At 40.1% G+C, this 24,943-nt stretch overlaps 1 protein-coding gene across 2 annotated transcripts in view; it reads right to left on the reverse strand.

Moving 5' to 3' along the window:
• Positions 1-1,692: 1,692 nt before the first annotated feature.
• Positions 1,693-24,943, reverse strand: part of si:ch73-267c23.10 (serine incorporator 1) — a 34,309-nt gene continuing 11,058 nt past the window's right edge. Inside the window, exons 2-10 of one of the 2 annotated variants that reach the window (XM_052102064.1) lie at positions 20,890-21,051; positions 16,651-16,844; positions 16,143-16,222; positions 13,563-13,700; positions 13,262-13,386; positions 11,959-12,049; positions 11,488-11,689; positions 10,732-10,962; positions 1,693-3,097 (exon numbers count right to left, since the gene is read on the reverse strand). In XM_052102064.1, the coding sequence (XP_051958024.1) occupies positions 2,959-3,097; positions 10,732-10,962; positions 11,488-11,689; positions 11,959-12,049; positions 13,262-13,386; positions 13,563-13,700; positions 16,143-16,222; positions 16,651-16,844; positions 20,890-21,051 (1,362 nt within the window). In that variant the 3' untranslated portion in view covers positions 1,693-2,958. Of the gene's footprint in view, positions 3,098-10,731; positions 10,963-11,487; positions 11,690-11,958; positions 12,050-13,261; positions 13,432-13,562; positions 13,701-16,142; positions 16,223-16,650; positions 16,845-20,889; positions 21,052-24,943 lie in introns of both variants that reach the window. The other variant, XM_052102063.1, reaches the window with a different exon arrangement.

Here is a 24,943-nt window from a genome sequence, read left to right on the forward strand (position 1 = left end):
CACCTGAAGAGCACCAATTTGGAAACACGCTTCCCTTAGCACATTGAGGTGATTTGTGGCATTCACCATGGTGGGGCATGTGATTTATGTAAGCTACCATGGTCATGTTGTCCAATAGATTCAGAGCGTGGTGATTCGCTACCTCGGAATACAAAGCCTTTAAGGCTAAGAGACAGCTAGTATTTCCAGACGACTGTAGTGCCAGGTGCCAAGGTTGGGCACCCGCCACACAATGCACCTCAGCCTGTGCTGGATGCATCTGTGATTACCACCTTTTGCCAGAAGACCTGACCCAGCATTATGCTGTTGAAAGGTTGTAGCTGTCTAAGATGATCCTCGAATTCATGTCTCAAAAACAGCCTAAGACAAAGTGCAACTTTGTACATGGAAGTATGTGTGTGTCCCATAGATCTTCTGATGCAAACCAGCCCAAAGATGGTTTATCAAAAAGATCTGTTTCTGAGATAACGTTTGAATGGGTGCTTTGCTAACGTGTGATTCATGCATCTTGAGAAGTGAGTGAATTTCTGTTTCTTGTGAGAAACACAACACACAGAAACACATTTGTCTACCATCCCGGCATACCCAGTGGGGATGAGCAGTGTGCGAATGAATGTGCATCTTGAGCAGTGAGCACATTTTTGTTTCTTGTGAGAACAAAACACACAGTGACACATCTGTCTACCATCCCGGGGTACCTGGTGAGAATGAGTAGCTTGTGAAAGTGTGTGAAATCTTTGGGCCATGGTTTGTGTTGCTTCACCAAGCAGTGGGCAGGGTTCTTACTCAAAATAAAGCGTCACCAGACTTTTTGCATGCTGCGAAGGACACAACGTCATCAGCTTTGACAGAACCACCAAACGTGATATGGCCATGTGCTCGAAAAGAGGGCCGGAGCTCATCAAGCATATGCTGTACTGGCGAGGATGCTACATTGGAAGATTGAGGGGCTCACAAGGCTTGCGCTGACATGGGATCCTCCTCGATTTCACCCAACTCAACATTTCGGCCCCACCAAACCAACCAACACAGAGGTGAATCACAATGTAACACTTTGATTTGAAGCAAAAAAAATATTTGAAAATCGGACAAAAGACAAAAGGTACTGTACAAGACTATGTACTTAACATTTTTCACGTGGTCATGAAATATAGTCACATGCGAATGAAGTAAAAACTATGGAAAATTATAGATCTATAGATTTAAAGTTGTTAAGTATAAGTATATAAACAATAGATTTGAATTTGACTGCAAAATATTAAGCTATTTGCAAATATCCAATTAGTTTGTGAGTCTAGGGAGACAGACACGATTGCGTCATTCACAGTGTGTCATGGAAGTGGGCGGTTTCTGCAGACCTTGGAGGTGCTGATTCTCTGATTGGTCTCTGATCTTTCTCTGCTCATGGGTAGAGAAGTTCTTCACAGTTTTTAACAATGGAGTTATAACGTGGATCAATGTCTTCAACAGAAACAAATAGCTTTGAGTAAAAAATTAAGAGCTCATTGTAGGTCTGTCTTTAAAGGTTTTTAAGTTATTGTTAAAAATCTATTTGCTCATGGAGAAAATTAATGGGAGTTTTACTTACGTAACCCAACTGTTGCACTATATTGCATAAATATAAATATAATTTACGAGGTATTCACAAACATTACAGTGTTATATTGTGACTGCAGTTTATTGCACCTTAAGGGTTTAACAGGGATCAGAGAGTTCCATTATTTGTCTGGTTTATGAATGTTGGCACACAAAATTCATACACCTGATTTAAGACATCAGTGCAATAAAGTAATTTTTGCCACATTCAAATGCATTTATTTTTTACTTTAATGCCTTTGACACTTTATTACTAGAAAGGATAGATTACAACTTCTTATGAATAAATATAAACTGTATTAATCTATAATGCCCTCCAAACAATCACACACACACAAACAATCTTCTAATATTGTGAAATATGAACAATATATGAAATCTTATACATTTATTTATTTGGATCATTTTCAGTAATGGTGAACAAACAAAACTGTATAATTGTCAGGGTGAACTAAAATGCCCCACTTAAAGTTATGACAAGCAATTAAAATATGGTGGTAATAACAGCAAGAACTGTCAGCTAACAGGGCCACATTAACACTGATGCTATAATTTTGAAAATCAAACTTCTAATACTCTTTAGCAAATTACATTTATAATACTCTTTAGTTATGTCAGAAATATGCAATTTAATTTATAATGCATGTCCAAATTGTAAACACTGTGAAATAGTTTAATACTTTATTATACAAGGCTTTTTTCTTGATATACAAAAATACTTATTGACAGATTATCTAAAAGACATTCTCTTCCAAAGTGTTTCTACCTTTTATTTGCATTAAAACTAATGCATCTGTGTTGAATGTACTGATAATTAATAGATTTTTGACATAAAATATAGTCATTTCTAATGCAAAATATTTTTCCATACAGTAAAAATACAAAAATATAAAGATTTACTACATGCCTTACCGACAGAAATAAATATTCATTAATCTTAATAAATCAAGAATACAAATACTCCCTAATAATATTTCACAGCTCTTCTTGGTACATGGACATTTTAAACAATTTCAGTATAAAGTGCAGAATAAAACAATGTTCAAATTTATTAATAAAATCAGAGTTAAAATATTTGGACATTTTGTAGCTGAAGAAATTAGCTGACATTTTATACAAAGCAAAAATAATATATCACTTCTACCAATTGCACAGAGAACATCCTAACCAGATGCAGAGATTAATGGGCAAAGTGCCCAAAAAAGCAAGAAAAGAAGTATCCTTGAAAATGTAAAACCCTAATAAAATTACACAAGATTTTCTGACCAAGCATGAACATACATAATACAAAATCAAAACTTTCACTAAAGCATATATTCTGGCTGCATGACATACTGGAGAACTATAATGTAAAGATACCATCTAGGTGAAGTCTCTGTTGGTGAGTATCATAGGAGCAACCAGAGTCCAGGTATATAATGTGAGACAGACCCAACTAGAAAAGATTTTTACCCACACTGCTGGCCACTTGCTTGTGATGACATTGAAGTCGGCCTTAGGACTGGGTGGACAATGAAATCAGAGAATCAAAACTAAGATTTAAAAAACTTCTCAAATTAAAAAGGAAATATCTGCTGTATGTGTTTTATAAAAGTTCTACTTATTCGGAAATAAAAGATTGTTTCTTGTATAAAAGTGATGGCAAATCATTACACATAATCATGTTGTAAATAGCAGTCTTCCTCCTAAAGTTCGAAAAGATAACATCATGGTTACTGTTGTAACCTCCGTTCCCCGTCTGTCGCTCTCTCGACGTTGTGTCGGAGAAGAGACACTAGGGGTCTCTCTTGAGTGCTGAATATGCCTCTGATCTATGAAAAAAGGCCAATGAGAAGTTGGCAGACAGTATTTGCATACTCCGCCCCCCGACATACGGGTATAAATGCAAGGAAATACTATGAGTACGTTCAGAAATTTTCTTCAGAGCCAATGGTTGTGCATGCTGTTTGCTACGAGTCACACCCGTTCCTGTATTCCTCTGACGCTCTGCATGCTGTTGGATTGATGGCGCATTACAGCGGCTATTTCTCCTCCTTTACACAGCAGTGCAATTTGCCCCTGGGCGCTTCGACAGTTCAGAAAACAAACTCTAAAGAGTTATTTAAAAGAGTGATTTCTCTAAAAGAGTACATTAAAAGAGTGATTTCTCTAAAAGAGTACATTTTCACTAAAGGGCAATACACAGCGGCGTTGAACGTCCTTTTCAGGACGCGTCTTTTTAAAGATGACTTTCCGCCCCTGTGTAGTTCCTGGATGCGGTAGAGTGCTCTCCGGACATGACCATGGCAACGCGGCTCACTTTCAATAGAAAGCAAGCCACTCGCTGGAGGCAATCTGGGGATGGCAGCAGTTGCAGCTCCGCCGGGTACGCCCCCTCGGACCACCCGCCCCCCGGCACGCGCGTTGACTCCATGCTCGAGGCAACAACGGCTCGCCTTACAGCCAGCCTGCCTATCCTCTGGAGGTGGATGCTCGCCGCTGCATCGGAGAGCGCGGTATCTGACATGGATGACTCCCCTGGGCTTCCGCCTTCAGGCCAGCATGCCCAGGCTGAGGCTGACGCTCAGATGACTGACATGCTTTCCCAGGCCGCCGCCAGCGTGGGCTTGGACTGGAACCCTCCGTCCTCCCCACAGCCATCGCGGTAGGATGACTGGTTCCTGGGGTCTAAGTGCCGCTCACAGCCACGCCCCCCCGGTCCAGTTTTTCCCGGAGGTGCATGATGAGCTGACGTCATCGTGGAGAGCACCCCTCTCCACTCGTCACAAAGCCACTCGCTCCGCTCTCGCTACCCTCGACGGCGGAGTGACCCACGGGTACATGCCGATTCCCCCGGTGGATAGGGCTGTTGCGCTCCACCTGTGTCCCGGAAACCCTACCACCTGGCGGGGTCGCCCTGTGCTCCCTTCCAAGGCCTGTAGGACAACATTGTCGCTGACCGCGAAGGCCTACAGTGCCGCCAGACATGCCACTTCCGCCCTGCACGCCATGGCCCTCCTGCAAGTCCACCAGGCCAAGGCACTCAAATAGCTGCACGTGGGTAGCCCTGATCCTGATGTGCTGCAGGAACTGCGCTCAGCAACCGACCTCGCCCTTAGAGCCACGAAGGTCAAACTCCCCTTCAAAAGCTCAAGCAAAAACACATCTTAACTTGCGTCCGCTATCTAGATTGGTTTGCAGCGGTAGACCTGAAGGACACGTACTTCCATGTCTCAATTCTGCAACAGAACAGAGGCTCCCCTCGGGGCAGACGCATTGGCACACAGCTGGCCTGCGGGGCTGCGCAAGTATGCATTTCCCTTAGTGAGCCTTCTTGCACAGGTGCTGTGCAAGGTCATGCAGGACGAGGAGCAAGTCACCCTAGTGGCCCCTTACTGGCCCTCCCGGGCCTGGTTCTCGGACCTCGTACTCCTCACGACAGCCCCTCCTTGGCGAATTCCCCCGAGGAAGGACCTTCTTTCTCAGGGACGGGGCATGCTCTGGCATCCGCACCCAGACCTCTGGAACCTCCACGTCTAGCCCCTGGACGGGATCTGGAAGATCTAGCTGGTCTACCACCTACCATCATAGACACGATCAACCAAGCCAGGACCCCTTCTACCAGGCAACTTTACTCCCTAAAGTGGCGCCTGTTCGCAAATTGGTGTTCTTCCCAGGCTGAAGACCCACAGAGGTGCGCAGTTAGGTCAGTGCTCTTATTCCTACAGGAGAAGTTGGAAGGGAGGCTGTCCCCTTCCACCTTGAAGGTGTATGTTGCCGCTATTGCAGCTCACCACGACCCTGTAGACGACAAATCTCTGGGTAAGCACGACTTAGTCATCAGGTTCCTAAGTAGCGCCCGGAGGCTAAATCCCTAAGCCAAGCCTGTTCCCCTCCTGGGACCTCTCGGTGGTCCTCGCCTGTCTTCAGAGATCCCCCTTCGAGCCGCTATAATCAGCTGGACTCAGGGCCCTCTCCCTAAAGACGGCCCTGCTGATCGCACTCGCCTTCAACAAGAGGGTCGGGGACCTGCAAGTGTTCTCATTCAGCGACACTTGCCTGGAGTTTGGTCCAGCAGACACACATGTGATCCTAAGACCGCGACCCGGCTACGTGTCCAAGGTTCCTACCACGCCCTTTAGAGACCAGGTAGTGAATCTGCAAGTGCTGCACCGGGTGGAGGCAGACCCAGCCCCTTCGTTGCTGTGTCCGGTACATGCCACGCACCTATTTGGACTGCACGCAGAGCTTTAGATGCTCTGAGCAGCTCTTTGTCTGCTTTGGTGCACAGCGGAAAGGGAACGCTGTCTCCAAACAGAGGCTTTCCCACTGTGTCGTGGACGCCATTTTATTGGCCTAGCACACCCAGGCCATGCCCCCCCCTTGTGGGTCGGACCACACTCAACAAGAAGTGTTGCATCCTTGTGGGCACTGGCCAGGGGTACCTCCCTGGCGGACATATGCAGAGCTGCGGGTTGGGAAACACCTTATACATTTGTGAGATATTACAATCTCCAGGTTGAGTCAGTTTCATCCCATGTCTTCTCAGGTCCGAGCCGGTAGAACTCGGTGGGACGTTGATGAACTGGCTGGGTGGATTGCTTGCTCTAAGCGCCCTTTCCCACGGCAGAGGTAAAACTTTGAGCTTTCTCTCCCAGGAGATCCCACTCACTAGGATCCCTAGACGATTCCTCCCTAGCCCTTTTTGGGTCTACAGTTCAGCAGAGGAACTTGCCGACCTAGTCCACTACGGGTACTTAATCTACCCTGTACTGGAATAGGTGCTCCACAGGTCAAGGTCTCCTACGCGGACTCCCCCTGTGTGTATTATCCACGGTACGGTCCCCTTACAAAAGTGGACCCGCGTTTTCCTTAGACAGTCCCTGGCTGCCCTCCGGTCGCCGTGTTGTAGCAACTCCCCCCTCCTTGAGGCTGGATCTACCACCACACCACTTTCCATATGTCGCCTAAAAACCCATGTGACGTATTCACCACTCTTACCTCCCCTTCCAGGCAGGTGTGGTCTCCGCAGGGTCTTTTCCCCCTGAAAGAATATGACACTTGTAAGTAAGACCCCCTTCCCTTGATGCATGTAAGGGCCCAAGCTGTTTATTGCTCTATTTGAGAAACATAGAGAGAAAAGAGGCCCAGCCAGGCTCGGCCCATTTCCAGGTTGGCAAGCGTCGCCTTGTTCCCCTGTCTAGGGTAACCAGAAGGATTCTGACAACTTTTTTGGGGCATTGGGGAAGGGTACGTGCAGTCTGACACAGCTGGTTGCCTGTGCACGTAAAATAACTGCCCGCTCCTGTGTCAGCAGAACACGTACATGGCTCAGCGCATGGCGTGATTTAAACTGGACCCTTAGTGTCACTTCTCCGATACAACGTCGAGAGAGCGACAGACGGGGAACGTCTAGGTTACGGATGTAACCTCCATTCCCCGATGGAGGGAACGAGACGTTGTGACCTCCCGGCCACGTCGCTGAGCCGAGCCACTGTAGTGGCCGGACCATTTCCGGCTCCTCAGAAAAATCCTGAATGAACTCATAGTATTTCCTCGCCTTTATACCCGTATGTCCGGGGGCGGGGTATGCAAATACTGTCTGCCAACTTCTCATTGGCTTTTTTCATAGATCAGAGGCATATTCGGCACTCAAGAGAGACCCCTAGTGTTGCTTCTCCAACACAAAGTCTCGTTCCCTCCCTCAGGGAATGTCTAGGTTACGGATGTAACCTCCGTTCCCTGATGGGGGTAACGAGACGTTGTTAATTCGAAGTTGTGTCGAATTAAGTGACACAAGGGGTCTTCCTGGGATGCCAAATGTACCTCTGAACATGAAAAAAGGCCAATGTCAAATTGGCAGACAGAATTTGCATGCCCCGCCCCGGACATACAGTTATAAAGGGAAGCGGGGAGCGTCTGTCAGTCATGATTTTGCACTGAGGAGCTGAGAATAAGGCACGGCCGTTTACAGTGGTAGGTGTAGTGCTGTAGCAGGAAGGACACAACATCTCGTTCCCTCCCTCAGGGAATGGAGGCTACAACAGTAACCATGACATTCCCCTTCTTTCACTCACTCGACGTTATATCGAATGAAGTGACACTAGGGGTCCCATCTAAAAACGCCATGCACTGATCTTGATACGTGAACTGTTGAGACAGGTGTAATCAGGCTACTGTGTGCTAGAGGCAACTGTGTCGGCTGCACGTAGCCCTCCCCAACGCCCCCAAAAGAGATGTCATATACAGACCTTAGGTTCCCCGCACCCAGGGGGGGGGAATAGGTGATACATGACTAGCATGGGGCAAGCCCGGCAGCTGCGGCCTTTTCTCTCACTATGTCTCTCGTATAGGACATGAAGCGGCTGGGGCTATGAAATGCGTCGGGGAAGGCGGTCTTTCCCAGTCCTATTCTTTCAGGGGGAAAAGACACTGTGGAGGCCACATCCTGCCCAATCTAGGGTGAGGTAACATGTGGCAAATACACCACGAGGGTTGTGAAGCCACCGTCCGCCAAAGCAGACAAAGAGCTGCTCAGAACATCTAAAGCTCTGCGTGCAGTCCAAATAGATACACAAAGCAAGTACCGGACACAGCAACGAAAGAGCTGGGTCTGCCTCCTCCCGGGGCAGCGCTTGCAGGTGCACGACCTGATCCCTGAAGGGGGTCGTGGGAACCTTGGGCACGTAGCCCGGTCGCGGACTCAGGATAACGTGAGAATGTGCCGGACCGAACTCCAGGCAGGTGTCACTGACAGAGAATGCTTGCAGGTCCCCGACCCTCTTGATGGAGGCTAATGCAACGTCTTCAGGGAGTGGGCCTTGAGCTCAACTGAATCAAGTGGCTCGAAGGGGGGACTCTGAAGGCCCGTGAGGACCACTGAGAGGTGCCAGAGGGTGCCCTGTCCCTGAGAAAGAAGGTCCAAGAATTTTCCAGGGAGGTGCAGTCTTGGGCACACTCACGGCAGCCTGGGCAAGCATGTCGGCCTTCTGTGCATCCGCCTCAGACAGGGCGGGCTGGCCCGAAGGCGGCAGCCCAGTCGAGTCCTCCGCATCAGACGCCTGGACGCTCTCCGATGCAGTGGCGATGTCGTCATCCAATTCCAGGTGCTCAAGGGAGAATGCCGGCTGGCTGTGAGGCGAGCCGCACTCATCCCGAGTTCGGACGGAAGCGAGAGAGTGTGTCGGAGGATGGGTGGTTAGTGGGATTTATCCTGCGAAACCAAGCCCGTCGTTATCCCCATTTCGCCTTCATCACCAGACGGGTCGTCCTCACTCCCGAGGGAAGAAGGAGCGACAAGAGGGGCGGCTGAAGTGGCATTCACCTTAAGGAAGGAAAGCCGCGACCGCAACGCAGCCATGGTCAGGTTCTCGCAATGAGTACATGAGCCATCCACGAATGCCGCCTCAGTGTGATCGCTGCCCAGGCACACGAGGCAGCGTCTGTGGCCATCGGTCTTGGAGAGAAATTGACCGCATCCAGGAACTACACAGGGGCGGAAGGGCATCTTGAAAAATACACGTCATGAAAAGGACGTTCAACGCCGCTGTGTATTGCTCTTTTACGAGTGGAAAACTCAAACTCTTTTAGAGAAAATAAAACTCTTTTAGGAGGAGAACACTCTTTTAAACAGTGAAAAGCGCTGTTGAAGCGCCAAGGGGCGTGGACTGCACAGCGTTCAGAGAGAGAGAGAACGACAGCTGGAAACTCACCATAAATCCAACAGCAACCCTGCCCTGCTTCCCTTTATACCAGTATGTCTGGGGCGGGGCATGCAAATTCTGTCTGCCAATTTGACATTGGCCTTTTCTGAAGTTCAGAGGTACGTTTGGCATCCCAGGAAGACCGTTTGTGTCACTTCATTCGACACTACATCGAGTGAGTGACAACTGTTTTCTGAGAAAACTCTTAAATGAAACATGGAAACATGGACAAATTACAATTCTCTTATCATTTACACAATCTCATGCCATCCAAAATAATTTTACTTTCTTCTGTGGAACACAAAGATATTTTGAAGGATGTATGAGGGGTTTTTGTCCATACAATGTAAGTCAATGTGGTCCAACACTTTCAAACTCCAAAAAGGACATAAAGAGTCCAATACAACTCAAATGGTTTAATTCATGTCTTGTGAAGTTATATGATGAGTGGGAGATGGGTGAGACACAGACCAAAATGTAAGTTCTTATTCGCTATACATCTTGACATTCAGCAGATTGGGGAATAGCGCGCAGTTATTAGGTCCTCTATCCCGAAATCATTATACATCAATAAAATGTTGCATTTATATTTCTAATATTTACTTGAAATTTTACATTTTAATTAGTATCCCAAAAAACTAAACCTGCGAATCATTTATCTCTCATTAGCATTTTCAAATTGCCCAACAGGGCAAATGCTGCCTTTGTGCTTTTTGGAGCTTGAAAGTTTTGGACCCCATTGACTTACAATCTATGGAAAAAACACCTCATACATCCTTGAAAATATATTTTTTGTATTATGCAAAAGAAAAAAAAAGTTTGAATTTGAGACGACATAAGTGTGAGTAAATAATGACATTTATAATTTTAGGTGAACTATCCCTTTGTCATGTTCAACAATGCAAGTTCTCACTTTACACTTGAGCCACTGTGAACAAGCTTCTCTCATAGCACTCATGAATACATGACGAATGTCAAGAATTTGACTGAAAAATAACTTACATTTTGCCTCATAATGCATCAGAAGACTTGGAACATGATGAACAAGCCACATATACTACTTTTATAGTACTTTTTGTCCATTTTCTAAGCTTTAAAGTGGGTCAATATCAACTGCCATTGTATTGAAAAGATGGAGCGGGTGTCATTTAAAATGTTCTATTTGTCTTCTGCATAAAGAAATATATTTGGGTTTGGAACAACATGAGGGTGAATATATTTTTCCAGAATTATCATTCTTGTGTGAACTATTTTTAAAATAAAAAAGCAAAACAGGAATAATCTAACATTAACTTTCATTTTTCAAGTATGAATGCTAAAAAGATTTAACTAGAGAATAAATATAAAGTATAATGTCATTTAACACCATATTAATTAAATACGTCTTTAAATATCCAGTGCAGAGAATTATTTGATAATTTCGATGTATAATTTGGGTTTTGCAGTCACTGACCTGTACCAGTTGGTCAGAGTCATCATGATATAGAGAGACGCCAGGAACAGCATAAAGTGAAAGAAAGCGTAGCTGTACTGAACTGTCTCTCTTTCATTGTCCTCCATATGTTTGGGTGTTCTGACTTCTTCTGCCAGTTCAGCACATCCTGTGGAGCTGTCATCCAAGATGGTGGCTTCTTTAGCTGCTAATGTTAGTTTATTAAATTGACTGGTGTTTGAGGAGCGTATGCTGTCACGAAAAAAATAAAAAAATTATAAATTAGCCTCCATATCATGAAGTGATTAAAAACTAATGTGGCTCATGTGGATACTTGTGTTTTGAAAAGGATTAAGAAGAGTTTTTCATTTTATAGTGTTTCATAATGTACATTGGGGTCCAAAACTCTGAGACCACTAGTGAAAATGCTTCTATTTAGCATTGTAATAGAATTAAAACAATGGCATTTAAAATTATACTATACTACTGTGAGATTTAAGAAGGCCAAGAAACTTCTTTTGATGAGTGAGAAATAGTGCAGAATCTGAAATATTTATTTTTCATTTTAAATCAAAACTTTAACTTTTTTGTTTTACATATTTCAAAATGCCAAAACTTTGTTTATTGCCAGGTTTATGTGAAAGAAAAAAGAAAGAAAGAAATTCCAGACTTTCTCTTTGGTCTCAGACTTTTGGAACCCACTATATTTTAATTTGTTTACCTAATTAGGATACTGAGAATCTCTATAAAGTTAATTGTATTTCTTGTATATCATACCTTGAATACAAAATGCAGAGAACAAAAATTGCCAATCCGACGATGCTTTGAGCATCCCACCACTGCAGGTATGGGGCTGAAGACATAGTTCCCTCTACATCTATGATGATCAGTGCAGTCTGGTTCTCAATCTCCACTGGTGCATCTGTGGAGTATGTAATCTGCTGGAAGATGCTGAGCAGATTTGGATTACATGTACGGTCTGGCAGAAAATAAATGAACATAAGTCTACACAGACAGAACTTGACATAGCTTTGAATTTAAGAATCATCATTTGAATCATCATTTTGAAAGTGTACACAAACCAGAATATCTTAAATAAGTTTGGGACAGGTTTTACAGGTCATTGGGGGCCACACCTTAATACCACAGCTAAACCATATGTAAAAACATCCCAATATTGAATATCAAGACTTTAACACAATGTTCATGTTTTCTATGATGGTTAGAAACTCTGGTGAATCTGCTAACCTGGCTCATTGGTCATAGCTGACCAGGTAAGATACATGGTGTACAAAGTCATGATGGATGACTGGAGAAGACCAGACCTGGGCTGGTGTTCCTGAAAAAAAACAAAAAAAAAACAACAACCCACCGCTCATACCAGAGATGATAGACAAAACACTGATGAATTTACATTTTGAAGAATAGTTATTGCATCCGACTGCATCACATTAAGCTCATATGGTAGGTACAAAAAAATAGCAAACACTTAGTATATAAACAAATCTAAAACAAATGCTGCCATGGCTTCGATATCCATTAGATTGCAACTTGATCTACGCCATGTATGCCTATTCTGCAAAGAACCTTAACAGTATACTGTAAAACAGCATACAGAGTTGTATAAAGAACACAATCGTCAAACTTAAGAAAAGTAAAGATACTTTTATGGAAACTGACTTAAGTAAAAGGTAAGCGATTATAGCCTTTCTAGAAATTCCCCAAACTGAGCCGTTGAATTAGTTTTTTACAAAACTCTGCACTCCAAAGATACCATGAGCTTATTGAGAACGACACGAGTAGAAATGGATGTCAAAAACAACAGCAGCAAAAAAGCACACACAACTGACAACTTTTAAGAGCAACATAGCATAAAAATGGCAGTAAGCCATCTATCTAATCTAGAGCTGTCACAGTGATATCTCAGGACACTTATTTCTTCTTTCAGGGAGTAGTAAATAAATTCCCATGAAAAAAATTAAAATCACTTAAAAGCACCTTTAAAGAAGCTCATGAGAAAAATTCTAATGTAACTGAAATAAAATATGCTTAAGAATTAAAAGTAAATGGCTTTAAGTTAAATTTAAGTTAATTGTTAATTGTTTCAGGTTAAATGAGCTTTGCAAATGTTATTGTTAGACATTTTCATATTCATTTGGTCATATTGATTTAAATATGTGATACCTTAAAATGTAAATGGCTAAATGTACATGGTAACCACAATTTATAGACTTACGAACTGCTAAATATTACACATATGAACAGTTAGAGGAAAAACACATTAAAAAAACTCAAAACTTAAAAGAACTGTCTTCTCTTTTGATTCTAAAATGGAGACATGTGTTGTCCAGGATCTAGTCGTGATTTTAATGCAGATTTGCAAATCGTTTCACTAAACGAATCATTCAATCTGCTTTTTAAATCAAAATGTGGTAAATCGTAAACAGAAATATTTATACTCAAGAAAGTAGAAATATATTTAAAAAACTGACCTTAAGTAGAGTAATTAAGTATTTTTACTTTGATACTATACACCTCTGACAGTAAATACCTGCACTTTGGGAAGCACAGACAGAGCAGAAGCTATGACACATAACAACATGTTGAAGCTGATGAAGAATTTATTGAGCACACATCCCTCTGGCTGAGTGTAGATGTTATAGAAGAGAACAACAGCTGTGAAGGACAGCACATAGTTCAGTCCTGTTACTGACAGCAAGGCTAGAAGGAAGAGTCATAAAATATTACCATAACATTATTAAAATATCAACCACCAAATATCTATTCAGTAATCCAGATTAATTAAAAATCAAAATTATTTCAAAGTTTACACCTGTAACATGTTTGCATACCTATATACCACCTCTTTGTGTTTTCTTTCTCCATTTTATCGACCCAGGACTCATTCCACGAGTGGGCGAAGTCGATTAGAAGAACTAGTTGGATTAGAATAAAGCAAATCGCCCCACAGGTTCCAACAATAAAGGACGCTGAATAAAGGGACACAGATAAAACACACAACTAGGATTCATATGCTTATCTGTGCAATAAATCCATCACAAACTCAATCTGAGATTGAAAAAAATACAAAAATAAAATAAGGGAGGAACATCATATAATGAATGAGAACTCCAACATAATTTATTCTTGGCAAACATCTTTTTGCGCTCAACACTTTATATTTTTCCTTTGGCTATCCAGCTGAATAGAACGCTACAAAACATTAAGCCACAATGTGTGCATTACATGTAATGGATCTTTTATTAAAAGGGATGCATATGTAATATGACAAAAGACACTGCCTAATTGCAACTGTAATTATATTTCTTAATAATAGTAAAAATAAAAATCTCCTGCCAAGAAATTAGGCAAATAGTTTTAATAGTGTTAAGCAATTGAATGTTTTAATACAGAATTCAACTGACTGGTAATAGCTGCTGTACAATAGGGCTGAGTTTCTATACAGTTTTCCTGATTTGATATGATTCCAATTCACAAGCTATTGATTCAATTAATTTATAATGTCCATTTTGCTTACATATGAAAGAAATTATTTCTTACACAGAGGACCTTCTATCTTAGTAAATTAGGAAAATATTAATTTGACCTTTTTTCATTTTTCATTATTCTGGACACAATTTGTTTTAGCAGCAGTTCCAAAAATGTATAAAAGATGAAAATCTACCGCCTTTTTTCATGTTATTATATTCTCATAGTATTTCTGGTAGAATTTACATTTATTTGTAAAACAAGTGCTAAAACTTGACTCTCTCTTTAACCACCAAATTGTCCACAAGCCTTTTGAGAACTGGATCTTGTAGCCTAGAGTTTTTGCTACAAAATGATGTGAAGACCATCCTGATCACTCATTCATACAAAACAATATAGTAATTTAACTATTGTAAGACAATTTTAGTGTTGAAAGGTAATATGCGAGGAGGCGTGAATGATCATGAATATTCATTGTAATTCACACATGAGAGACAAAGACCCTCTCCTGGGCCTATCAATGAGGGATAGAGAATGAATGTGAGGGGACTTAATGATCCAAATCTTTTTTTAAGTTTTAAGTTAAAAGAAGTAATCTGACTATATATTTTCTTTACATAAAGACTTTACTTAATTTTAGACCTACTCTACCGTTATAATAAGTCTCTTCTGCTCACCAAGACTGGATTTTTTGATCCAAAATACAGAAACAACATTGATATTCTTAACTCTTTTTACAATTTAAAAGAAGAGTTTTCTAAATATATTGTAAAATGCAATTTGTGATCAAAGCTGAATTTTCAGCATCATTCCTGCAGTCTTCAGTGTCACATGATCCTTCAGAAATCATAATAATATGCTGATTTTCTAATATGGGCATATTTAAAGTGCATTTTACTAATTTAACCCTAACACATATTTGCAAGCACAAGCTTTGTTGATGATAATGTGGCATTATAAACACTAGATAAAATATAATCTAAACATTCATATTATTTTTATATCATATTACATATCATATTTATATTATACAGCATGTTTCAAATGTCAATAATCTGAATCCTGGCTGGCAAGTCTGGAAACAGTCCCACTAGTAAAATATGTACATGTTTATATAATATAGTATGTCAGCTAATGAAAACTAAATGACTTACTCGTCCGAAATTGTATCCTCGGCTGGATCAAGTCTCTCTTCAAAATAAAAACATTCATCGGAGTCCCGCTCTTCTTCTGAGGAAAATGTTAACTCTTCCTTTATATCCTGAAGCTTTCTCGCCTGTGTATTGTTGCAAACGCGCAGAAAAATTTATTAAATGTGTTTACAACCTCACTGTCGGGGGTGTTTACCATTTGCATTGATCGTCTCAGCACATTAGCGTATGAATGCCGCGCTCTGCTGGTGGGTGGGATCATATTACAGATAATGAGATGGACCGGTAAAAACTGTACATCGCTTTGTTTCAAACAGATTGCATTGCAGGAGAATATTTGTTTTAAATTGGAATTGTTTTATTTAAAAGTAGATATTTTAAGCTTTCTTTAGATAAATGTTTAATATCTGTGTGATAAGCATTTGCGGAGTTCAGTTCATTTTTGTGACATGTTTCTGAAATATGCTCGTGAACACAGAGACTGCTGAAAGCTCACCCTTTTTATTTTCTTTATTTTACAAAAGCACAAGACTTTGTTGCTATTGTGAGTGTACACAAATAAAAGTAGACCCTTTATAGTCTCTAATGATGTCTTACACTTATCTCTGAAGAGACTGGTGCACAGAGTAAAACATCCATATTGGGATCAAATTCAAATGAAGATTGTATAAATGTAGATCATGATTAATCTAAACAAATATATATTTTTACCCAACCCTATTGTACAATGGCCTCAAACATGGTGATTTTAAAGCTGGGACTATCCATTTCATAAAATAATTTAATTCATACTTTGTGTAAAAGGCCCCTCTGGAATATAGAAGACACCAACAGTTACAGCAGCCATGGCTACAATCTTGAAAAACCAGAATCTGAATGAAGAGATGGAAACATGGAGATGGAGAAGAGATTAAGTTTTTCTTAACGGAGACACATACCAAAACATGTACAATTCATACTATAAAGATGAACAGGCAGCAAGACAGCAGCAAAACAGTCAGACACTGAAGGAACAGGCAGCAAGACAGACACTGGATATAATAGAAAATCTGCCTGCATGAGCAAAGGTGCTGTTAAATCCTTGTGCACTGCTTTCTTACTATTTGAACATTTAGGCACAACAAAATATAAAAACTGCCTACTAAAATGTTTTCAAAAGTTATTTAGCAATAAACAGATATCAGCGTAGTATCAGTGATCAAACCTTCACAGAGAACATCTAATTGTAAAGTAAGTTGTTACTTGGAAAATGCATTCAAATTTCTGAAAATATAAATCAGTGCAGTAATATTGTACCAACCCATTATGGATTGCAGCTCTGGGATCTCTGCTGTTTTTCACGTTGATCATGAGCAGAGAGAATGTGAGGAAGGACAAACTCATGCCACAGCAAAGCCGGTACACAGCCTTATAACCAACAAACATCTCACACTGAACCTTGGCCTCTATTCTTGGCATACTGGACCCCACTCCTCCAGTACAAAAGCCAGGGATCTAATAAATAAATAAATAAGTGTTACTTGAGTCATTCCTAGAATTCGGTAATATATCAACTTACATTCGATTAATTTTCTGAATACTCCACAACATTAGGAACACATTAAACCTTCAACAAATCCTCTGGCATCAAAGCCCTCTTATTATTTTAATTTTTTTTCTGATTTAGACACCTTTTCTTCTCAACCCCGTCACAGACATAATGGAAGTGGTTTGAAAATTATTTTCCACTGGTTATATAGTAAACCTCTACTTACTGCTCATGTGTCCCTCATACCAATTCAGTGACTACAAAATATTAAATATATGACAGAAGACCACCTAGCATAAATTAAATGAATAAATTCTATATAAACTTAGCAAAAAAAGAAACGTCCCTTTTTTAGGACACTGTATTTTAAAGATATTTCTTGTAAAAATCCAAATAACTAAACAAATCTTTATTGTAAAGGTTTAAACAATGTTTTCCATGCTTGTTTAATGAACCATAAACAATTAATGAACATCTTACAGATGGTAGGCAATTAAGGTCATGGTTATGAAAACTTAGGACACTAAAGAGACCTTTCTACTGACTCAGAAAAACACCAAAAGAAAAATGCCCAGGGTCCCTGCTCATCTGCGTGAACATGCCTTAGGTATGCTGCATGGAGGCATGAGGACTACAGATGTGGCAAGGGCAATAAATTGCAATGTCTGTACTGTGAGACACCTAAGACAGTGCTACAGGGAGACAGAAAGGACAGGTGATTGTCCTCGCAGTGGCAGACCACGCGTAACATCACCTGCACAGGATTGGTACATCCGAATATCACACCTGCGGGACAGGTAAAGGAAGGCAGCAACAACAACTGCCCGAGTTACACCAAAAATGCTGTAGTAGGCCTGTTTAAAGGCAGGTCCTTATCAGACATCACCAGCAATAATGTCATGATTTCCTGCAAGACAGGAATGTCAGTGTTCTGCCTTGGCCAGCAAAGAGCCCGGATCTGAATCCCATTGAGCACGTCTGGGACTTGTTGGATCAGAGGCTGAGGGCTAGGGCCATTCCCCCAATAAATGTCCAGGAACTTGCAAGGTGGAAGAGTGGGGTAACATCTCACAGCAAAAACTGGCAAATCTGGTGCAGTCCATGAGGAGGAGATGCACTGCTATTGCAGCTGATGGCCACACCAGATACTGACTGTTACTTTTGATCTAGACATTGTGCACATTTGATTCATTATTTTCTATGAAAACATTCACTAATGTGCCTTAGGGGCATGACAAATGCTTGGTATAAGATAGAAAGACATTCTATAATGATTTGTTGTATTCATAATAATGGACATTTCAACATCTTGTAAAAAGCTTTTAACATATAATTTTAGTGATCCACCACTTTAAAAAGTCCGGGGGACTGAAATATTACAGAATCCCAGGAATGACCCAGTTATTTTTATAAATTATTGTTATCATATCTGAAAAAAACAAAAAAAAAAACATGACTACAATCCATTTAGAACTTTCTTAGATTCTTGTATTGTCATATTACACAACCCCAATTCCAAAAAAGTTTGGACAGTATGCAAAATGCCAGTACAGACAAAAAGGAGTGATTTGTAAATTCGATTCACACTGTGCCATATTGAAAGCAGTACAACAACACATTTTTTGATATTCTGGAAAATATATAATAATTTCAAATCACATGCTCCAAAAAAGTTGGGACAGTTGAGTGTTTACCAATTTGTAACATCACTATTTCTTCGAATAACAATGATTATTATTTGGGCACTGAAGATACAAGTTTAAGTTTAGCAAGCAGCATTTTCCCCCCATTCATATATTATGTAGGTCAATATCACTCAGAGACATAATGAACGACTTCAGGGGATGAAATTATGCCAACTCCAACCTTAAAACATGGGATACTTCATATGCCACTGCCTGAACCATGGATTTAGGATAGACCTCACGGAAATGACCAGCTGGTTGAAATGCAATGCACCTCACTGATCTCTAACCTACATCACCTTGGTCTAACGATGGACTACACTCTTAAAATCGAATACATACAAAGGACAATCAATGAACTTCTGCAGTTAATCCAGGCTGAACTTCAAAGACATTAGTTATTAATCTTACAGTTCATACAAAATCTTTGAATAAACACTGGCCCTTAACACTTAGTTTACAAATTTTAAACCATGACCTGCACTGCACATAAATAACTAACATTGGCATTATATTCATGCTGGTTAGCCAGAGGGGAACTGGCCCCCACGGTTTCTCACAAGGTAAATTTTCTCCATTAACCAATATCTTATGGAGTTCTGTGTTCCTTGCCACAGTTGCCTTCAGCTTGCTCACTGGGGTTCTAAATACAATTATGATGACTATAAGACTTTATAGATTTAACGGTTTTAATTTTCTGTTAATGTATGAATTTCTGTAAAGCTGCTTTGAAACGATGTGTGTTGTGAAAAGCGCTATACAAATAAAAATGACTCGATTTGACCTATGACGGTTCAAGACCATGATGTCTGAGGAATCTAAGATCATGCGCATTTAGAAGTGGTTTTTGGCCTTGCCCTTTATGAACCAAGATTTAACTTGATTTCTTGAATCTTTTAACTATTTTGTGCACTGTAGAGGCTGAAATGCCCAAAATCCTTCCAATTTGACTTTGAAGAACATTGCTTCCAAAACGCTGGATTATTTGCAGACCCATCTGTCTGCAAATTGGCGAGCCTTGCCATGACTAGGCTTCTCCTTATATACTATAAAACAATTGCCTCACCTGTTTAACATAAACTGTTTAACATCAACTTTGTTATTTCAACTTGTCAGATTGTTCATAGTCCTAAATTGCCCGTCTCAGCTTTTTTGGAACGTGTCATGCATCAATTAAGTCAAAGTATATTTACAAACCACTTGTATTGGCATTTTGCATACTGTCCAACTCCAAACTGTTTACTGTTTTTATCACTCAGAGTATATTCGGGACATTCTAAACCAGAGTAATGAGAGAGATTTTGATTAATCCCTGTAAAATTACACATTTATGCCAAGAGATGGCGACAGTCTTTTTTTGTGCTAGGTGAGTTTCTGGTGAAAGAGAGCTTGCTTTGTTTGTCAGTGAGCAGATTTACTCAGAACATCATGCTGCCTTCACGTGTTATCAGAATTATTAAAGTCATGACAGAATGATCATATTTATGAGTTAAGCACCTATGAATGGAACCACAAAGTTATGATTATGTGTTATCACATAACATCATATCAAATTTACGAGTTCAGACCTCGCAAGTACCAACTTCCCAGGAGGACTTGAAAGCACCATATCATACAAGTTTACTTGGACACAAGACACGCCCCCCTCAAATAATTATGTCAGGGAAATGCAGAGATAATTTTGATACCTGAGTTTGTGAGTTGGAAGGAGATAACCTTGCATCATGGCAGAGGACAGTACTGTTTCTGTCAGTGTCAAAATAAGTTCCCCAAGAAATATGCAAGAATGAATCTAGCATCCTACATGTTTTTTTCTCCAACAACAAAACACTTAATGACATACTCGTAATTGCAGTTTCAGAAGTGGAATGTATAGTAATACTGATGGCAGCGTTACTCCACAATCGCTCACAGCGGATTACTACCAAAACATAGCTGATGAATAGTGTAAAACTTAGAGTTTAACAATAATGTTCATCACGACACATGCAGGTAATCACACATGATCTGTTGCTCTCTCTCTCGAATGTGCTATCATGCTCTCTCATACAAATACACACCATCTTGTTACTCCAAAAACTTGTTAGAAACAGCCCAAGCCATCATTACTATTTCTATAATGACACTTTCAAATTAGTAACGGAGGCTTGTTCCACACACAAGAGAGTTCTTTTTTATTTATTTAGTTGTCCATTAGATAGTTGTATAAATGACCGAATCACAGCCGTGCTGATATACATCCCTAAGGGCACTCACGCTCATGTGATATTGCTTTAATTTGACATTATATTATTAAATATTTTCAATATTGAGAAAAAAGCCTTACTTTTTGAAGTTGCTGCTCAACTACAGGTGACAACATAACACAGGCAATGACTGTGCCAAGCAGCAGGATGAAGGCATATATGATCCGGGTCGCAATGGAGTTCTTCATCTGTGGACAACATCTGCACCCAAGACATGTCGCACTGTTGCAAAAGCAAGACACCTTAAAAACAATAGATAAAGTCAGAAATACGGCACAGATAATGTTAAAAGTAACTGTACATGTTCTTGGTTTTTACGTCAAAGTTGAAAAAACAAATAAAGTGCTATACAATTACAATGGGAAGCAATGATTTTGCCTTGTAGATTGATACTACCAAGTTTTACATGTTCTGATTATTACATTCATATTTTTGTTGTATTGTGTATAGTAAAATGCTTGTGATTTAAACATTTAGCAAAATTAAGATTAAAAAGACGTAAATTAATTTTATGTAACATTTATAATTTTGTATACCAGCAGTAATTTGAATAATTTTATCAAATGTATATTACATAAGGAGTACAATTTATTATATATATATATATATATATATATATATATATATATATATATATATATATATATTGTTTATCAATATTTGTGTGACCCTATTACCTATAGTATAGCAGGGTATCTAAGAACTGTATTTCACTGTAATCTGTAAAAGCGTAGAGTGTATCTGAAGACATTTACTCATTTTGTGCCCACAAACAATACATTTGTTAATAAAAGGACAGAATATGGACTTGATGGATGTTAATGATATGACTGTTAGTCCCATTAAGATTGTTAATCTGTCTACAACAACAGCAGCAACAACAGGTGGTCTCATGGGCAGAGCGGTTGTCTAAGAATTAGACACTAAGACTTAAAGCAGCTGACGTGAGATATGAGCTCAATCTGTTGTAAGCAAATTAATGCTACTGTTTACTAGAGGAATCATGTGCACAATGGAATGTCTCAACCATAAGCTTGATGTTTTAAGCATCACTAGAACCTGTGTTGTGTGTTTAATAATCTTCTCTTGAAAACATCTTTGTTTGATAATACTCCAAAACAGACCTGTGTTTAATAATATTCTAGAATTCACATATATTCCAAAAAACACGGGTTTCTCTAGAAAAAGCCTGTTTAAAATATTCCATAAGACAAACCTGTTTAAAAATAGTCTCTAAAATACAACTACACTCACTGAGCACTTCATTAGGAACACATGTACACCAACTTATTCATGCAATAAGCTTAACAGCCAATCTTGTAGCAGCAGTGCAATGCATATATCATACAGATACGGGTCAGGAGCATCAGTTAATGTTCACATCAACCATCGGAATGGGGAAAAATGTGATCTCAGTGATTTAAACCATGTCATGACTGTTGGTATCAGACGGGTTGGTCTGAGTATTTCTTCTGATCTCCTGGGACTTTCACTCACAACAGATTAGAGTTTCCTCAGAATGGTTCCAAAAACAAGCAAAAAAATCCAGTGAGCAGCAGTTCTGCAGATAAAAAGCCTTGTTGAGGAGACAGGTCAACGGAGAATGGCCAGATCGTATGGGCTGAAATATGTGCCACCAGAAACTGAATTTGAACCATTTATATTTGAATTTGAATGGCTAAACTTGAATAATTGCATTGAAAAACTGAATTTGAATCACATAATTTGAAATTGTATTGTTTAATTAAAATTGAATTTATTCAAAAACTGAATCTGAATTGTTTCATTTGAAATTGAATTTATTCGTTTGGAACTGAAGTCCAATAAAATTTGATCCTCACTGAAAATGAAACTCTCTATATATCTTCACATTTACTTCTCACAATTCAGATTCAGTTCTCAAATTCAATTTCAAGTTACTGAGACAGACATCCGGGTAGTTGGAGGATGAAGGAAGAGCAATCGAGCGCAGATCGATAGATAGCGTTCATTGGCGCACAGGACTCCTCTTGGGCCAATCAGCACCAATGTTTTGGAGCACAGTACGTTACCCGCCATGAAACTATGGAATTACGATTGTGTCAATAATAATGAATGTAACTTTATAAAACTGAACGTAACGTTATAAAACTGAACGTAACTTTTTCAGAAACTATCAAAAATATTCCATTACAAAAGAAGAAAAACACAATTAAAATGAAAAAATATAGCTGCAAGCAGCAATGCGGATTCCTCCTCAAAATGTCAAATCATTTCAAATTGATCAGTAGAGGGTTGGGGTTAAACCCTCTCAATGGATGAATCCAAAAAACACATATTTCTGTCTGAATCCAAAAACGAAACATTTTCAGTGTACAGAAAAATCCATCATACCTTATGGGTCCTTGAGGTGTTTTTGTTCCCAATGAGAAATGAGGTATGTACACCAAGATTCAAAAGAATTGGTAAAATGGCGTGGAAATAGTATCACTTTGAAAATATTTTTTGGGGGCGTGGCCTGTAGCGCCACCTATGGGCAAATGTGGGTCATTCTTGGTTTGTGGGTTCCTGTTGGCCTGTAGTATCAATGTACATAATTAGAAAATATTTGACCAGAAAATGGGAATTTCGGCATCTCCTGTAGCACCCCCTAGGGGTGAATGTTGGCCATTCTTGGTTTGAGGGTTCCTGTTGACCTGTAGTATCAATGTACCAAATTAGAACATTTTTGACCATAAAATGGGAATTTCGGCGTGGGCTCTAGTGCCCCCTAGGGGCGAATGTTGGCCATTCTTTGTTTGTGGGTTCCTGTTGGCTAGTAGTATCAATGTACCATATTAGAACATTTTTGACCAGAAAACGAAATTTTGGGAGTGGCCTGTAGCGCCCCCTAAGGGCGAATGTGGGCCATACTTGGTTTGTGGGTTCCTGTTGGCCTGTAGTATCAATGTATCAAATTATAACTTTTTTGACCAGAAAATGGGAATTTCGGCTTGTCCTGTAGTGCCCTCTAGTGGCGAATGTCGGTCATTCTTGGTTTGTGGATTCCTGTTGGCCTGTACTATTAATGTACCGAATTAGAACATTTTTGACCAGAAAATGGGAATTTTGGCTTGTCCTGTAGTGCCCCCTAGTGGCGTATGTCGGTCATTCTTGGTTTGTGGATTCCTGCTGGCCTGTACAATTAATTTACCAAATTAGAACATTTTTGACCAGAAAATGGGAATTTTGGCATGGCCATTCTTTGCACAGTACTTCAGAGTGATGTCATCTTTAAGCATGTTAGGTTTGAAAAACCATCAGTCAAAATTACATTTGATTTATTGACACGTATATATTGTTAAAATTTGGACATTTACATAAACACGCCCCTTTCAGCCATTTTGTATCGTATTCGTTTTTCCTAAGTAACGTTTTCAAAGACTTCAATTCTACACATGTGTACCAAATTTCAAGTCAATTGGAGCTACGGTTCAGGAGAAGAAGAGTTTTGTAGGTTTTCACAAATTTTCAACGTACGGGAAAATCCATCATGGCGGATGTTATGGGTCCTTGAGCCTTTTTTGTTCCCCGTGAGGAATGAGGCATGTACACCAAGTTTCAGAAGATTTGGACAAATGGTGTGGAAATGGTATCACTTTGAAAATTACTTTTTTGGGCCTGGCCTATAGCACCACCTATGGGCGAATGTAGACCATTCTTGGTTTGGGGGTACCCGTTGGCATGGAGTATCAATGTGCCAATTTAGAAAATTTTTGACCAGTGACTTTTTGAGCTATTGGGGCTCAAGGAGAAGAAGAATTATAATAATAATAATAAATATAGCTGCAAGCAGCAATGCGGATTCCTCCTCAAAATGGCAAATCATTTAAAATTGATCAGTAGATGGTTGGGGATAAACCCTCCCAATTAAGGAATTCAAAAAAACATGTCTTTGTCTGAATCCTAAACGAAACATTTTAAATGTACAGGAAAATCCATACCGGACCTTATGGATCCTTGAGGCTTTTTTGTTCCCAATGAGAAATGAGGCATGTACACCAAGTTTCAGAAGAATTGGACAAATGGCGTGGAAATGGTATCACTTTGAAAATATTTTTTTGGGGCGTAGCCTGTAGCGCCACCTATGGTCGAATGTGGGCCATTCTTGGTTTG

The sequence above is a fragment of the Xyrauchen texanus genome, chromosome 32 (genome assembly GCF_025860055.1).
Source record: "Xyrauchen texanus isolate HMW12.3.18 chromosome 32, RBS_HiC_50CHRs, whole genome shotgun sequence".
NCBI lineage: Eukaryota > Metazoa > Chordata > Actinopteri > Cypriniformes > Catostomidae > Xyrauchen > Xyrauchen texanus.